Source organism: Diadema antillarum, unplaced genomic scaffold (genome assembly GCF_040938485.1).
Source record: "Diadema antillarum isolate AM-2024a unplaced genomic scaffold, OU_Dant_1.0 seq00001206_RagTag, whole genome shotgun sequence".
Lineage (NCBI taxonomy): Eukaryota > Metazoa > Echinodermata > Echinoidea > Diadematoida > Diadematidae > Diadema > Diadema antillarum.
The window spans coordinates 99,277-116,806 of record NW_027271999.1 but is presented as its reverse complement, the minus strand read 5'-3'; the positions used below and the strand labels follow the sequence as shown (position 1 = coordinate 116,806).

At 40.1% G+C, this 17,530-nt stretch overlaps 1 protein-coding gene across 1 annotated transcript in view; it reads right to left on the bottom strand.

Annotated features, from left to right (window-relative positions):
* LOC139744726 (macrophage mannose receptor 1-like) overlaps window positions 1-17,530 on the bottom strand; it is a 38,972-nt gene that overhangs the window by 10,853 nt on the left and 10,589 nt on the right. The window contains exons 11-30 of the mRNA XM_071655148.1: window positions 17,408-17,479; window positions 16,941-16,973; window positions 15,906-16,070; window positions 14,814-14,902; window positions 13,601-13,748; window positions 12,884-12,922; window positions 12,286-12,456; window positions 11,590-11,715; window positions 9,980-10,090; window positions 8,973-9,215; window positions 7,787-8,002; window positions 6,845-7,014; window positions 6,189-6,299; window positions 5,383-5,498; window positions 4,435-4,598; window positions 3,606-3,826; window positions 3,127-3,260; window positions 2,309-2,367; window positions 1,693-1,875; window positions 1,066-1,089 (exon numbers count right to left, since the gene is read on the bottom strand). Coding sequence (XP_071511249.1) covers window positions 1,066-1,089; window positions 1,693-1,875; window positions 2,309-2,367; window positions 3,127-3,260; window positions 3,606-3,826; window positions 4,435-4,598; window positions 5,383-5,498; window positions 6,189-6,299; window positions 6,845-7,014; window positions 7,787-8,002; window positions 8,973-9,215; window positions 9,980-10,090; window positions 11,590-11,715; window positions 12,286-12,456; window positions 12,884-12,922; window positions 13,601-13,748; window positions 14,814-14,902; window positions 15,906-16,070; window positions 16,941-16,973; window positions 17,408-17,479 — 2,595 coding nt within the window. The remainder of the gene's footprint in view (window positions 1-1,065; window positions 1,090-1,692; window positions 1,876-2,308; window positions 2,368-3,126; window positions 3,261-3,605; window positions 3,827-4,434; window positions 4,599-5,382; window positions 5,499-6,188; window positions 6,300-6,844; window positions 7,015-7,786; window positions 8,003-8,972; window positions 9,216-9,979; window positions 10,091-11,589; window positions 11,716-12,285; window positions 12,457-12,883; window positions 12,923-13,600; window positions 13,749-14,813; window positions 14,903-15,905; window positions 16,071-16,940; window positions 16,974-17,407; window positions 17,480-17,530) is intronic.

The window sequence follows — 17,530 nt, the reverse complement described above, 5'->3', positions numbered from 1 at the left end:
GAAAATGAAATAAAGTTCGTTTTTCCGGAAATGAAAAGGGTTCGTAAATCCGAACATTTGTGGAGTTATTCCAAAGGGTCGTTATTCTGAAGGTTTGTAATTCCGAAAATGAAAAATAATGTTTGTTAATCCAAAAATGAATAGTGTTCGTTATCCCGAAGGTTCGTTAATCCGAAAAAGAAATAAGGTTCGTTATTCCGGAAATGAAAGGATTCGTTAATCTGAACATCATTGTGGCGTTATGACGAAGGTACGTTATTCTGAAGGTTCGTAATTCCGAAAATGTGATGAGGTTCGTAAATGAAATAAGGTTCGTTGTTCCGAAGGTTCGTTTAGCCGAAAATAAAACAAGATTCGTTAAACCAAAAATGTAAAGACGGTGCGTACTATTAATGAACCCTCGGAATTACGAACCTTATTTCGTTTTAGGACTAACGAACCTTCGGAATAACAGAGTGTAACCAGGAGATGTCAACTTCAAAGATCACTATGATACTCTCAAGGCCATGCAGCTCCTCAAGAGACGACTCTCATGATTACGTGTTCGTTGATTTATATCGTGTTTGATTAGGAATACAGTATAGGCACACTTTTACGTAATCATGGTGTGCATCTTCTCCTATGCACATCATTAAGAGCGGCCAAAGATTATTCGGAAACAAGCCGTTGCGACTTTAGTCGAATTCATTCGGGGTGCGACATCGATTTTGAGGGTGACACTTGCCTATGTCCGCCGACACTCAAGGACTTAGCTTAAACGCACTTAAACGTGGCAAGAGAGCTCATGGTAAGAGTGTATGTCCTGATCGACTCATCGTCAAGTTCACTGTAATGATGATACTTTTGATTTGCCAATATAATTGAAATTTTCAGAAAAAAAAGAGCGCCAAACGTTATCTCTATAATCTGCAGCAAGTTTCATCAACAAGTCTTTGGCAATATATACCTTAAAAGATATTAATCACGTCAACAAACAATGACAATTTTTTTTCCTCGCAGCGTATCTGTTTCTATTCATATTCCGTAATTCCCTATCTATTCGATATAAAAGTGACGAAAACTTACTGTTTGGGAGTGGCGTCGGTCGTGCTATGCCTGAAAGAAAGGGAGGTGAGGGGAAAGCAATATTAAACATTTATTCCTTAATTTATGCACGGTACATGCTTCAGTCCGGGGGAGTGTTCTTCCGTATGTTTGTTTCAAAGTTTACATAGCCTTATCGATACAAAGAATACATCAAAGAATATTCATACTTAGTAAAGGGATAATATAAAATGGAAAACAATATCATTACGTACCCTCCTTTTTTCAACAATCACAGATCAGCTCCATGATTCGATCTCTTTTGATCGGTTTAGAGGCTTGTCTATGCGTTGGTCAGTATGTTTGTCTTTGTGCGCAATCCTTTTTCCATGCTCGTGTTTGCTAACACTAGAAAACACATTTATTTACTAAATGGAAATTAAGCTTAACACTTTCCTCTGAGGTATATTTTTAGTTTCTTTAGTATTTCGTTATTGTTCGTTAGCTTATTGCGTTTGAGTTTGTGTCAAAAAAAGTAAGAGACAATCGTGCTAATTTTGATTTTGCTCAAGTAGAATGAATACACTGTAATTCAACAAAGTACATTGACCGGACTGTGGGAGAACTAAGGACAGTCACGACAGAAAAATCTATACTCTCGTCACAGACTAGGCTCCTTACTTTTCGGCTTCTTGCAGACCCAGCTCCTGACAGCGTAACAGGCGATATCGTTCCAGCCGCGGCCCGGGTTGAGGAACATCTCCGTGCACTCCTCGGTATCCGAGTGATCGTTGGGCTCGCCTGCCTCCCAATTTACATAGATGACGGCCGTGTTGTCACTCCATTGCCACGCTGTATGGTTACGCGGAAAAACGTAAACGATGTAGTTTATACTGAGCATAGGTTTTATAAAATGTTCACTCAATAGTCGGATATAGATGTATACATAAATCAAAGACCAATCCCCCTTGATACGTGTGCCTAGATAAATTTGAATATGGTGTCCCATTCATTGCATTTTAATTCAACAAATTATTTTAACAGTGCAAGGGAAATCGAATTGAAAACGACTTCAATGAATGGAGAAAGATTTCTGCCCCCTCCCGCACATTCTATGGTATACATGATTTAAGCAATCTGCTAGGAGTAGACGGCATTTATTTCAAACGCGTCATTGTAATGTCAGTACAAAATGAACCGCTTCGTATATAAAATTCATGTGGAAAGTTTGGACCTAGTTACGAGCTGCCTCAGTTTTGGTATACAACATCAACTTCAGATTTACCTCCCTCCTGGTTGATATCATTCAGTCCGAGCCAGAAGCCATAGAAATTGTCTTCAGAGCTGTGTGATAGCAGACACGATGGGAAGAGAGTTAATCAAAGTCTCACTAGACTGAAAAGGTCTTCCATCTCAATAAGACGTTTGAAGAATGGGGAGTCCCTGACCATTCTGTTGCCCCAACACGGGGACGAGCATAACTCGGTATTTCTCACTATCACTCTGCCATATAATACCACTTGCATTCATTGTCAAGGGTCTTCACTGAAGATGATTTGCATAAACAATATAGATGTCAGTATTGTTTATACTACGCACCAAAATAGAGAAGTACTCATCCTAATTACAAGTTCCACAATTGATATAAACTTTTTTTTTTTTTTTGGAGAGAGATGGGTTTTAGAATATTGGTTAATTTCAGTTTCTCCGCAAAATGTTTGTATCAATGTTTAATGATTCTTTTTCTATCCCTAATTGCCGGTGACCGATTTTTATTGGGAGGCCCTCATTATCTACATTTCAGGAGGGCAGTATTTGACGAAACTCATGAAATCATCATAATCGCACATGTTTTCTCGGTACGATGATTGCACATGCTTATCTTCCTACTGGACGAAAAGAAAAGGACAGTATGGACGTAAAGCAACAATTATAATGCTTGTCTTTTCAGTTAATCAGTACATTGTCAGATCATCTTACATTTACTTTGTATATTCGTCAAATATCTTCACAGTTGTGCATCTTTATTGCAAGTACAAAATAAATGTTTGATTTCATGATATCTACTTCCGGATAGCAATGAATACAAGTACGTGAACTTACGCCGGCGAGTATCTGCCCACGACGTACTGCTCCTCGGCAATGCTATGGAAGCTGGCCAGGTCTCCCCCGATGGACTGACACTGTGCGCGTGCGTCGCTAAACGACAGCTGCTCCTCTTGTGGCTTCTCATACACCTTTTATGACAACGAGAATCACGTGACCAATTCAATCACACATCATCGAAAAAATGTATTATGTTCATTAAAAGATAAAGAGGATCAAACTTTCCCAAAAGATACAAATTCAATCTCATTACAAATATTTGTCCTTCCTTTGTCACTGGATTGTTAGCTTTCAGAAGGTATGGACAGTTAGAATATTTAGCATTTTATACGTAGGGTCTACTTGGCGATAATTTCAAGATACAGATTTTGTCCACCAGTTACTTAGTAATTATAACGTAATCTAAATACATTTTGCAAGTGAACAAAAAGATAGACGTAAGAAGGGAATTCTATCTTTAAAAAAAAGATACATACGATGAAGCAATTATATCCATAGCCGATAGCTCCGGGGTCGTCACATCCGTCGTCTGATGGGCTAGTCACGGGCCCCTGCGTGTAGGGCGTGTCGGTCGTTCCCGCCGCAGGCTGCTCGCAGATGTAATTCATCGTGTTAGTGCATGGCTCGTCGACCCAAAGCCCGGCAAGGAACGGTACGTAGCCGCCGATCATCGCAACACACTTCCCGAGACTGTCGTCTGTAACAGGAGCAAGCAGAAACGTAAAAACGCGTAAATCGATAAACGCCCATTTTCGTGGCACATTTGCTGGATGACGTTAATTGCTTTTCGTCTTGATTTTGAAATCTCTCCTTATTAAAGTTCAAAATTCAAATTTATTTTCATTTCCATCATATAAACAGAGAAAATTATATACAATGTATTAGCAGAACATATTATTAATAATTGCTGAAAACGTAAATTAACAAAATACACGTGATAATGAGTGACAAAATGAAGAGAACATAATTGTATTTTTTCTTTCATATACATATGTATAGGACAAATTGTTTTGCTCGGCTATAACAAATTAGTTAATCCTATAGCTAAATTAGTTGATCCTATATCCAATCCAATAACAAATTAGTTAATCCTCTGAAACAAAATCGTCTTTGCACCGAAAGATGTGATTTTCAATTATGCGATTACGGCTGAGTTTTTGTTGCATTCCTAATAACGTATAGGTCTACTTTCAAAACGACCACATGACAAACATATCCTGTTCTGCCACAATCTGGTCGTGAAATCAGTGAGAATAACTCCCAGAATAACTCAAGTTTGTTACAACCAAGACCCTGACATCGTACCAGGTTGGCCTGGACCCCAGGCGGAAATGGTCGGGTACGATCCGTCGACCCACTTGTAGGTCCCCGGGATGTCGGTGTCGCTCAGTCCGATCCAGTAATCGTCATCGCCGGTGTAGTCGCTTGGGGTTGCTCCCAGCTGGGCGGCGATGAAGGCCTGGTCGAACCTGACGTGGAGCAAAGTGTTAAACGATGAGAAAGACGGTTCAAAATACAGCATTGCATCGCACTTGAGATATGCGAGCACATGACTGGGGGTAAGTCTATAGTGGAGAGTGTTTAAGTGATCCTGTGGCAATTAATGAATGAACTCTGTATTAATGTGGGGGAGGGGACGAACATCGTCAAAACTACATCGAAATAGTTCTATGTTACCAGGAACAATAACATGTATGAGAACTGCTTTACAAGAAACCTGATTATACTACTCATTTATACTACTCATTTATGATGCTATCATTTTATGTTAAGGGCACACTCGTCACAAGTTTTTGCACTTTTAGAGAGTGTGCCCCCAGCATTTTCAAATTGACCGCATATTACTTGCACTTAATATGTATATTCATATTTGATGGAAATAGATGTCATTGAACCTGAACTTGAACTTGATTGGTCTTCTCGCAGTCTGAGAATTAAGCGTTTTTGTTATTCTTATCTGAGGTAGGACGAGGTATTTTTTCACAAAATTTTAGAAGACTTCTGCTTCAAAATGTTTCAATTCTGATGCTTATATTGCTGGATTATTCTTCCCTTATCACATCATGAGAGAAAGGCAGCGTTTGACCCATGTTTGCTTACTTTAGTTATATTATACAAACATTATTGTTACTGTTAAAATACCAATTATACGGGCTCTTTGGAGAGAATTTGAACAAGATTTAAAAAGGATTCTATTAAAACATACATCATAACTATCGAGTGACGAGAGAAATTGATGGCTTAGTGTATTACTTGTTGTTCATTGTTGCCAATTTGCCACCTTTGACGATGCAGCTGTCCCGCGCATCGGCCCACGAGAGCTTGTCTCCAAACATCTGATAACATGTGGACATGTATTTCATCCATCCCTGCCACAATAGTGAAATGAAGAGGATTTGAAACAATGTCATTCCAAGAGCACTGATAGACCTATAGCTAAGACTCGTCTCAACATTCATTCAAGTATGACTCTATGATAACTAAATCATATTTCAAGATATGATCATTCAAGATAGCATGTTTATTTATTTTAGTTTACAATTTGGCAGCAGAATACAGCAGTGGGTTTTTTTCCCTTTGGTTTTCCATGAATGTGTTAACTGTTGGCCTTATTTGGGTAGAAAATATTAAACTTTCCACATGAATATAACATGAGAATGTATTGAATTACCTCAGATTTCCCTAAACGAGACCTTGTTCACTCATTTTTAAAACACACTCTAAGTTCATACTCGCAACTTGTCTTCCCGTTGCCAAGTAAAGGCAACCTCCTGTAGTGTTAATAACGAAAAAGATTTTCTATATAGGTGCATTCATCGCTCTTCGAAAGTATACCTCGCACTCTCACTGTGGTATTATGGATAGGATGTGCGTTGTTACCATGATTATGCGTGAGAAACTACACTCAAAATCGTCAACATTCCAGATTAAACGAAAAATAAGGTCTTATCTAAGCCTCAGTAAGTATTTTACATGAATGAATGGTGTGGTATTGACTGAGAAACAACGGGATGATGCAATGTGAGATTGACATACAACATATTCAGAGAGGCTCTTACTGTTGGACATCCGTCATTTGAGGGCACTACAACGTTCAGGTCCGATTGGGGCTTTTTACAGACACCATACATCGGCATACCGGTACAAGGAACGACTCTCCAGCCGTTGAACTGCGTTGAAAAGAGTAGGAGAAGTATTACAACCATGCAACAAGACGCAAAAGAAAAACATTCTTTTTAGAAAATGAAAAGTGATGGAATGAGTCACAATTAACCATTAAAGTTTCGAGGAACAAGGGATACTTAGTAAATGTATTTGTCGTTTGTGCACACATGTACCAATTTCTATTGTCATTTTCCGCTCTCATAGCGTTAACTCACTGTCTCCGAGGACCTCTTTTTGTTCTTTACAAAGTCTATGGGAATTTGATATTTCCGTAAAGAACGGGTAAGTCTATTTCAATGTTAAAAGTGGGATGAGGCTGTACAAAACTAGGTCTTTTTTTTTTGAAAGAGGGGGTCGTTCGACACTGTCGTATAACCAATACGCTTATCGATGTTTGTTTTGGGTTTTTTTTAAAGTGACAGATCTGCACATCATCTGAGGCTTGAATATGACGTCAGATGGCTTGCTGTTGAATCTGTAATCTGTTCTTTCCCTATTTTCCGAGTGAAATAATCCAAAATATCTTTTCATTTTCAGAGCGCCGACCCACCTGAATATCGAAGTACACGCAGTCGTCGTCATAGAGATTGTTGTTGGGCTCCCCAAGGGCCCAGACGGTGTAAGTCACCGGGCTGCCATCCGTCCAGGCGAAGGTAGCCTCTCGGTCCTTGTCAGTCAGTCCGAGCCACACTCCAGTGATTTCCTTGTCTGGTTCATTACCTACCGAGATATATCTCTAAGTTTCATTTTACAGGCAATCAATGTTCGTTTAGAAAACATCACAACGAATCTCTGGTTTCGCCGAGTTCTGTGAGAGATGAATCTGGGAGTTGAAATATCGAGCGGGGTGCATATTGAGCAGCCTTTAACTCTTCTTCTACTGTTCGGTCTCTTCAATTCCTTTTTATTTCACTACCCCTCCTCCTCATCATTTTACTTCTACTTCTTCTTCTTCTTCTTCTTCTTCTTCTTCTTCTTCCTTCGTCTTCTTCTTCTGCACCACCACCACCACCATCATCATCTTCTTCTTCTTCGCCGTCAATTACCCAAAGGTAAAGCGTGTACCAAAGACAATTAATTTGCTGAAATTGCTGTGTGGTCTGCGCTATGCAGTTATTCATCAGCGCGGGAATTAACAAAGGCGTGATTCTATGTGAAATTAGAACTATGCTTTATTGTCTGAACGCTTTGCAGAGAATGCCATCAACATTATCGATTTGAAGTATCGGCTCTTTAAAAAACTTCCCGAGATTCAAACAAAGAGTATACCATAATGTTATGAAAAAAGTATGTTCCAAAACGTTAAGTAGGCCTATTGTAAAGTATTAATGGACTTGTAAAATGCATATAGACAGAATCAAAATCCTCAAGCTTATCATGGAGTATACTATAATGTTTTGAAAAAAATATGTTCCAGAACGTTAAGTATTGTAAAGATTTAATCGACATATAAAAAAATGCATATAGACATAATCAAAATCCGCTAGCTTACCCATCTGAGTCAAACTTAAGATGAAATTATTCTCGCTGACGTCTGCGACGGAGGCTAGCTGTGACGTGCGTAGTTGGCAAACGTTTTGCATATCGGTGAAAGAGTACATGTCGGTGACAAGCGAGTAGCAGTAGCCGCGGTAGGCGTACTCCGTGGAGCTGCATCCGTACGACGGGTCCAAGGGTGTCGGGGGTGCGTTGGTGGGGGCATTGAAGTCTTATCACAGAGATAGTTACACATCGGAAAAAGGGGAAATCGATTGAATATTAGTTATACCAGTAGAAGAATTGTTGATGATGAATTGGAATAGAATTCATTGAAAGTGTTGCGATAGCATGAAGGGGAAAGACAAGAAAATATGCCAATTATTTCTGGGTGTAAACTGATGCAAATGTTGGGTATTTTATGTTTGTCGCCCGATTGACGTCTGTGATTTTTTGGGTCATTTCATAAAAATGTTCCAAGTGTGTCCTCTGAGTATTTGTCTGCATTGATGTTGATGCGTCTGAGGCAAGACCTATACATTCACAACATGTCATGATGAAATAAATGAGTAAAGATATCACATTTTTCTTGTGCTGTGTATCATAAAAGAGTTTTGCAAGAATGCCACAACATACAACAGTGGTATTTAAAAAACTTGCTGATGAGCATAGCTCGCAATATTTTCAAGAACATGATTGCCCTTACAAGTCATTGGCAACCCAAAAGAAAACTGTAAAAATAATACTGATGATTATGATAATGATATGTCGCTCGCCTGCGCATGACGTCAATTACTTCTTTTTAACCACCTACCGAGCATGAATATTATGGCAAGTTAAAAATAGCAAATACTCTCCCAACGTAAATATATCTTCAAGAGAAAAGGGACAATACGATGCATCTTCGCAGTACGGAATGTAGTCATTCTACACAGATCACGCACGTGACGTAATTGTTGCCATCAGTGATACATCTATACGTCATACTTTCGAGCATTACGTCATCACACTAAAGACTGGTGTACGACGTTACGTCACACTTGGCAACGTCTCAAAGTCGTCACTTATTAAAGGTGTTTGACTCCAATGCGAAGCACAAAATTTAATAACGGGAGAAATGGATGATGTTACGTGGAACCAGTCACCATAGTAACAATACGTGTTCCTTCATATGATAAGTCTCTGCGTTCTACTCTCCTAACCTCTTTGATAGTAGTCCCAGGGATCTTCAAACTCTGGAACAAGCCCCGTGCTACCGGAGTCCTTATCGGTTGTGAGAATTACGCACTGGCGCCCGCTACGGTAGTAGTTGAACGATCGGCAAGTGACGACAGACATCATGCAAAAGAACGCACATTCCTCGGGCCAGACGTTAGTCAGAGGAGCGTCCACCGTTGTGTCCAGGCGGGCATTTGGGTACGCAACAAAGTTCTTGCTTGCATAAACTGTCAATGCGTTTTAAGAGAAAGAAAACAGTCGATTAATAAAAAGTCAACAGCATGATTTCAAAGCAAATGAGAGGAAGGTATATATCCTACTTTATACTTGAGTGCGAGCAGCCAAATTACGTTCCAGACATGCCAGCGTTTTACCCAAATTTCCTTGTGCAGTATGCACAAATCTACCGCATCCTGCTAGCACTTAATACAATCCTAACAATCGATGTAATTAAACACGCACCATCAATAAAGTGTCGTGACCATTTATGTCACACAGCAAAAAAAAAGCAACAAAACAAAGCAAAACAAAAAACAAAAACAAAACAAAACAAAAACAAAACAAGTTCCCAACACCTTGAAATGGGCCATTCGTATCAGCATTCGCGACTTGAAAGGTGTTATGTCACTTGTCCAAATTTTTTCGATTAAGCAAGCTCTATCATTGTTTGATTAATTTAAGATGTGTGCATAAAGCACACGAACAAGGTGGTTTAATAGTGCATTCCCATTTAGAAATATTGTGATAAGCTTACCGTCGAAATTTCATGATACTACGAATGACAGTAGCAAGCATAAATTTATAAATATATACATGTAGATACACACGCATACATGTAGACCTACGTATAACATTCAACGCACTCACTAGATTCAGAAAGTCAGTTCTTCAGGATTGAATGATAGTGTTCTGTCAGAAATAATGATCCTTTAGGTCAACGGTCAATTTGCAAAGGGACCATGGAAAGGGAGCAAAGTTGACGCTTCATTACCATTTCTCTTGCAGATGGAGTTTCGAGCGTTGGAGCAGGCCAGGTCGTTCCATCGTCCGGAGTTGGCGTACATCTCCACACAGTCCTCGCCTCCAGCATTGTTGGGTTCTCCTATATACGTGAATGTCAAACGGTGATTGGCCAGTAGTCATTAATGTATTCAAATTTATGCACATTTTTTTGCTTGTTTGGTTTTATTTTTGTGTTATGTCTCTCCAGGTATGTCGTTAATGAAATAAAGAAAGATATACAAATGAGCATATGAATACAGTACCCTAGTTCTTATTATAATCTCAGTTTTCGCCTTCGCACATTTTCGTCTTCTCAGACAAGGAAAGGTCGAGAAGGCGAGAAATTATCTCGTCTCCTCTGGGGCATTCATTCATTCATTCATTCATTCATTCATTCATTCATTTTCCATCTCCAACAAACAGTGACAAAACATACTTTTCTTTTTCTTTATCAGAAGATATAAGAGCATTATATTGGCAGTACAAAACATAATAAGTGAAATTTAACATATGCCGTTAACAAGAAAAGTGAAAAGAATTAAACTGCAAGAACATTCTAAAAATACCAAAAGACTGGATATGGGGAGGAATGCTAAAAAAGCAGTGCTTGAAGGGTATATTCCCTCAACACATTGCGAAACAATTACAAGGTATAATAAAGCATATATAAGCGCATGTACACTCCGAGTTTTTCTTGCGAGTCTTGGCAGAATGTCGAGTTGCAAGACACAACAGCAAACTGATGACCTTTAAACGTCACAATCATCTTCAGAGAGCGTCCTCTTAGCCCTTCTTTTTGTTTGTTGTTTTCTTGTTGGTAGGATGCCGTGGGGACTCTGCGACAACACATTGCGTCGTCCATGTAGAACTGAGATGGGATGACGTCATGCTAAATACAGTCGTACCCACTCCCTCCCACATTGTCCTATGATGCCGAAGTCAAGGTCAAGACCATCCCATTTGCGCTCTATGATGAGTTGGCAAAACCTTGTGCATGACGTCAATGCTTCTCACTTTTACCTAGTCGACATGGCAACCTACCAGTCCCTTCAGTCAAACCATAGTTACGCTATTCAATGGTCATGGTCATGATTGTTGGGTTTCATAGGGCCTATTTCACTGAAGGAGACGTCGCCGTGACTCAAGCCGCTCAAAAGATCCCCCTAAAATCCCTGCGCTCTCACCAAGAAGGCGACTCCAGGGCCATGTCCGCGACGTCTCCAAACAAGATGACAATTCATTCAACAGAAAGTCGCTGGGACGGAGCCACGACTTCTCCGAGACGTCTCCACGACGTCTCCATATCGTCGCCGATGGGTCGCCATGGGTTTCCTGAAGCTCTCGGAGACGTCTCGGAGACGTCGAGAACATAATTTAATCTCTGCGACTTGGCCACAACTAAGTAGACGTCGTAGGGACCAGGTGGAGATTGGGAAAAGTCTCCCTCCAAAAAGAACATATTCGATTCTCTCGCGACTCTCTTTGGACCAAACTGATCTCCAGGAGACGTTTCTGCGACCAGCGAGACTCGAGTTGCCACTAGATCGCAACGTAGTCTCCAAGCCAAATAAGATACCCACTTTACAGACGCATACATACCATCTTGCCAGTTGAGGTAAGCCAACGGAGCTCCATCTGACCACTGGAAGCCATACTCGAGGTTTGAAGCATGCAGACCGACCCAGAAGGAGTTTACACCCTTGTCGAAGAAGTAGTATGCGTAACCTGTCGTAAAGAAAGAAACAATACATGTGAAATAGATAAGATAACATCGATCTCTCATGCATTAAATGTAGTGGAAAACCCTGGATTTTAGAAAGATTCTTGGATAATTATGTTGCGCAAAACATCCCTCTTGACCTAGACGAATAAATGGCTAGCTGACAATCATAAATGGCTTGGACCTGTGACAGAGCAGGCACTATAGTTTAGAATCATCTAGACTCTCCTATTACTTTTGATAAGGTAGATTTTGCATGCTTTACTTTGTCAAACTTTTTTTTTCTGTTTATATTGCCCAAATACCAGGCTTGCTGTCAGGTGGATGTGCTGGCAAGCACCATTTATAAGGGTAACATGAATAATCATTGCATCATAGATGCGTAGGCCCTATCTCAGTGAATTAAAAAAAAACCATTATGCCTGTTGGTACATTGACCTAGCTTTTTCTGCTCATGCGCAAAGTGGAACTACGAACTCATGGCTTATGGACATCTTCCATGATGAGCATTAAAAGAGTGTTAAATGTGAATGAAATAAAATAGAAAATGGCTACGGCTACGTCACTTCACGTACGTTGGACGAATTCGTTCTCGAGGTAGTTGGAGAGACTCGTGAGACGCCCTCCTTCCGAACGACACTGCAGGTCGGCCTCCTGCCAGCTACGGTACTCCCGGTCGTACTTGTAGCAGCTGCCCGATGACGCATCGTAGATCCAGCCGGACCCACATCGGTCGCTGGGTGGGACTAGGGGAAACAAAGGTGTACTGTCTTCACATGGCATTATATAAATTGGTCTACGTAAATACTGATCGACTGGTGTTCATGATACAGGCATATGACACTCAATGAGACAAAAAGACATTGTAGCTGCTGTTTAGAGTGAACGTAGTTTGTTTAGGGTGCTGCGAAAATTTCTTCCACGGAAATTTAAAATGAATGCTATGTGCTTTTCTCAAACAACCATCTTAGGAATATATCTCATTGTTCTAACCTTACGGTTTGAATTGCTTTGGCAAAGTTCAAAGTCAGAGTCACTACCACACGACAAAATTAGGAAATAATTGTAAAATCATTTGAAGTGATATGCCTACACAATTATCTCAAACGGAGAAGATAAGAAGGCCTACTTATAATTCATTTATTGTCACAGGTATGGATGGTAGAAACTCACATGTTGTAGGCACTGGAGTAGAGTATGCAGACCCAGGACCTGGGGAAACGAGAAACACAGACAGTACATTGCAACTGATTGACAAATTGCCCTACATAGACGTAAATAAGCACTGAATTGATCAGTGTTTTAGTAGTAGCCATGATAAAAAATCATGGGCGTACATACTCGAGCAGGATTTGAACCTACGACCTCCTGATCACGGTGATCAGGAGGTCGTAGGTCGTAGGTTCAAATCCTGCTCGAGTATGTACGCCCATGAATTTTTTATCATGTCTACTACTAAAACACTGATCAATTCAGTGCTTATTTACGTCGATGTAGGGCAATTTGTCAATCAGTTGCAATGAAAATATCTCGACGGAAGAAAATCATGAATTTGAACAGACAGCACATGTTCTTATGTACAAGTTCTTATGCAGAAGATGCGGTAGATGTTTACATGGTCTCCTTATCTAATTTGCATATCTATTTGTGACAGAAATCACGTCCTGCTTTATGAAAACAGATGAAATCTTTATATTCTTACAACTTTCTGATTCTTCATGTCCGATTCTAGCAAGACTGCCATCATTTTCCCCCATTTCTTTGTTGATCAAAGTCAACTCTTTGCACGTAAAGTCATTGAACTGCATGGAGACTGGAATTCAAAGCAAGTAAACCTATAGTTTCTCACAAGATTAAGACAGCTGAATAGCGGTAGGTCACATTGCTTACTCTTGGGCATCTTGCAGATAAACCTGAAGAGACGGTCACACTTGTGGTCATTCCATGTCCCGACCTTGTAGAAATAGGACTCGATGTGAACACAGTCCTCTCCTCCAGCGTTGTTAGGTTCGCCAGGAGCCCAATTAAAGTAGTCGTACTGGGGTAAAGAAAACGAGCACGACATTTTGAGGACATAGTCGCTCCGCGGTCATCCCACGAGACCGACACCCACAGGCAGCACTGCCCACGAGTCATACGGGCCACAAGTTCAACATTGAAGGAAAGGTCTATGAGTCACACAGCCCTCGAGTCATAAAGTCCATGAATTCGACACTGGGCAAAAGAGCCCCACTTGTCCGACACTAGGCAAACAAAATTCATGAGTTCGACACTAGGAAAACAAGGTTCACGAGTTCGACACGAAGCAAAAAGGTCAACGAGTCCGACACTGGCCAAAAGCGACCCACGAGTTCGACATTACATCACGGGGCTGAATGTGTTGGTCTTGTGGGCCATGTTTGCCTAGTGTCGGACTCATGGACCTTATTTGCTTAGTGTCCAACTCATGGCATGATTCATGGGGGTCAAACTCGTGACATTCATCCACCGCTCCACGATGACTGCACAAAGGATATTGGTCGGTTAAGTAGGGCGTGTTCTAGGAGGTGAATGAAAAATGGAATTTTAACCCCATGCTAAAATTCAGCTTTGACCAAGCGATTTCTTTACAATCAGTGGGCGACCGATGACCGAGCAGAAATTTGCTGGAAACCCGCCGCCCAAACGCCTCGCATGATTTCGGGTTGTGTCGTAAATGGGCCATTCATTTTCATGGAACTTTTAACAACGGTGTCTGTACGGAAACAGAAAAGATGTATATCATGTCATAGGGGCTAGCTTTAGAAGAGCTGTGTGACGGATCAAGGATGAGAATTTCATCTCATACAAAATAAAATTGAAAAAATATATGTTACGATAACGTGTCTTCTTTCAGTCGTTTAATTTCCGTTCACGTTGTTTGGGTAGCAATCTTCGAAAATTTTGTTCCGATATTGACAGAAATTGATAAAGAATTATGATGATAAAGACATCAACGTTTGAGTGGGTATCGCATTATCGGCAGTACAACGTTATAATGCTAATACGATTTTCATCGTTGTTATTATCATTGTTATGATAATTATCGTAATTTGGAACCGATACAAATTCAAGAAAGTCTTACAGGTGTTCCGTCTTCCCACTCCCAGTTGAATTCTCCAAACTTGTCGTGAAGACCAATCCACATGCTCTCCCCAATGTACGCAACTCTCTCTGCAAGTTAAAGTCGAAGAATTGTTGATCATTACATTAAAAAATGCATTGTGCATATTAAATGCATGATGGATAAATGAACATTACCTCCCAATAATAATTGCGTTCAAACGGTGATCCTAAACGTCTGGGATAAGATAGCCTCAATGATAAGCTCTATGGGGCGCCAAGTGTCGAACGGTCCATTTCGTGACGAAATGGCTGGTATGGTAACGAAATCGACAGTGCGACACTTGGCGCCCCATAGGGCTTATCTCAAAATAAGCATATCATCGAAGGTAAGTATCTAAACGTAACTAATATTTATGAATACGCATTCTTGTAGTATTTCTAGATGGTTCGAAATAAGATATTCTTGAACGAGGAGTTGGGCAATGGATTGGCACTGGTTGAATGAGGTTGTTTAGAATCAGTTTCCATGGTGACAAATGGCTATGACATCACACTTTGGTATCTCCATTTTCTCTTCCAATCTGCACGTATTCACGCTTTATGTCCCAGTTAAAGAAATGACTTGACATTCGTTAACAGACAGATTTGATAAGAATAATCCTCAATCGTTGATATATTTCCTCCGCGTATACCTTTAGTTGCAAGCTACTTCATCCATTTGTTGATTATCAGTCAATGTATTCAGTATCTGAAATCCACTCTGTATATTTTGATATGGCTTAATCCTTCAAGCCTCAGGTAGGTAAGTTCTCTGGTTGTCTAAAACGACCTTTGCCACAAAGATTATAGGTATGCAATTTGGACATGTCAGTAAACAGTTCGATTGAAATCAAAGCTGATAACAATTTGCTGGAAAAATATTAATTGACAACAAACGAAGATGCTGCAACACTATAAATATGCATCTCTTCGGTTACCGCAGAGCTGTCCACATATGCACGGTATTTAAAAGACGAAGAAAAAAGATAAGTTCCATCCGTCGTATACGGGGAAAAATAGTACAAGGGCAAAAACTGTCTAGTGTCTAGGTCATCAACCAGCATTCACGTACCAGTAAGGAATGACTGCTCGCCGTTGGAGTGGATGCTGACGAGACTGGAATCGGAGTAGTAGCTCTGGCACATCGTGAGGGCCTCGGAATGGGTCACGACCTCCGTGGGGAAGTAGTAGCAGTGATCGCCGTATAGAGACCAGCCCACGTTACAAGAGCCAACCTCTGCTCCGGGAAAGAACAGAGACAGATGAGGTTGTGGAGAATGGCAACAAGCGAAACATCGTCCGTCCGGAATGGCAAGGTATTCAAAGTAATGTGAAGGAACATCAGGAAAATGTCAAAGTAAAATGACCCATTTAATAGGTATCCAGAAATCATATTTAATTAACACATACAACCGGAAATTGTTGCCCCTAGCGACCAATTCTGTTCCTGCATCCATGATGATTTCTGCTGACTTCATTAAGTCTTCACATCACAAAGTCAGGGATCATGTGATTGAAATATGTATACAATGTTTCAAGAATCCTTTATTCCTTCGTTGTTGTTTTATCTGAACCAGTAAAGGCTTAACCCTTAAAAAAAAAAAAAAAAAACCTTCTTGCTTTTCGTGATGTCATCGACAGTAAATCTGCTGAAATAAACTTAACGCTATCCAACGGTATTTACCTTGCCATAACCAGGCGTACCAGCTTAACAAGAGCAAAATAAAGTTCCATGAAACATAATTCCATACCTTTCCTTGCTATATCCTCAGTCCTGGAATATTTGCCACATAGCATGTGAATATGATACCCTTATGATATATGAGGTGTATAAGTTCTTTCATACCATGACGCCTATCTAGGTTTTTTTTTCAGTTTTGTTAATGTAAGCCTTAAAGGTACATACATAATATTGTAGGCATTGTGATGTTCATGTCAGCTGAATTCACTGTTGATAATACCACGTAGGGAGTTGTTTCTTGTATAGGGGAGGAGCTTTGTGGGTGCAGACAAAAAAAAATAATTGAAAGGATTAAAAAGATAAAACCTGCTTAAATGATTTCATCAAACAGTTCTATGATTGTGCTTTAGAACTTTTGATACTCACGTTCCTCGGGTTGCACCGGGGTGACCACACTACCTGAAGGTGCAAACAGGACAAATACACAGAGAAATGGAATAAAAGTGCTTGATGATTAATCGCTATTAAGAATAGTGAGACTATTACTTGACATCTAAAAATCGAAAGTGATCGTGTACAGTGCATGATAAGTTTAGTTTAACGTTTTGTCGAGTCTGTAAGGGCTGTAATATATCCCCTTGGAGACCTTTAAACGTTACCACCGACAACTGGTATTCATGTCCTATTCAAAATGCAATATGGCAATACGGGACCCTGTGGAAGAACAGTCGTATTTTGCAAATAAGGCTGAACGGGCGATCCCCCGCTTCTTCCTATTGTAATTATAGATTTATTTGTCTTGCAGGTTGTATATGTTTCATCTGAATATGGAAATAAAAACAACAACAAATATTAAAATCATTATTGTAATTGGATTCGACCAGATTTCTTACCAGCTCGTATCTTGCACATGAATCCAGACAAAAGTTGACAGTTCTTCTGGTACCATTTCCCAGTGGTGTCACCTGGATGTTGAAAAAGAAATGTGTAAATCGAAGGCATTCTGTTATATTTGA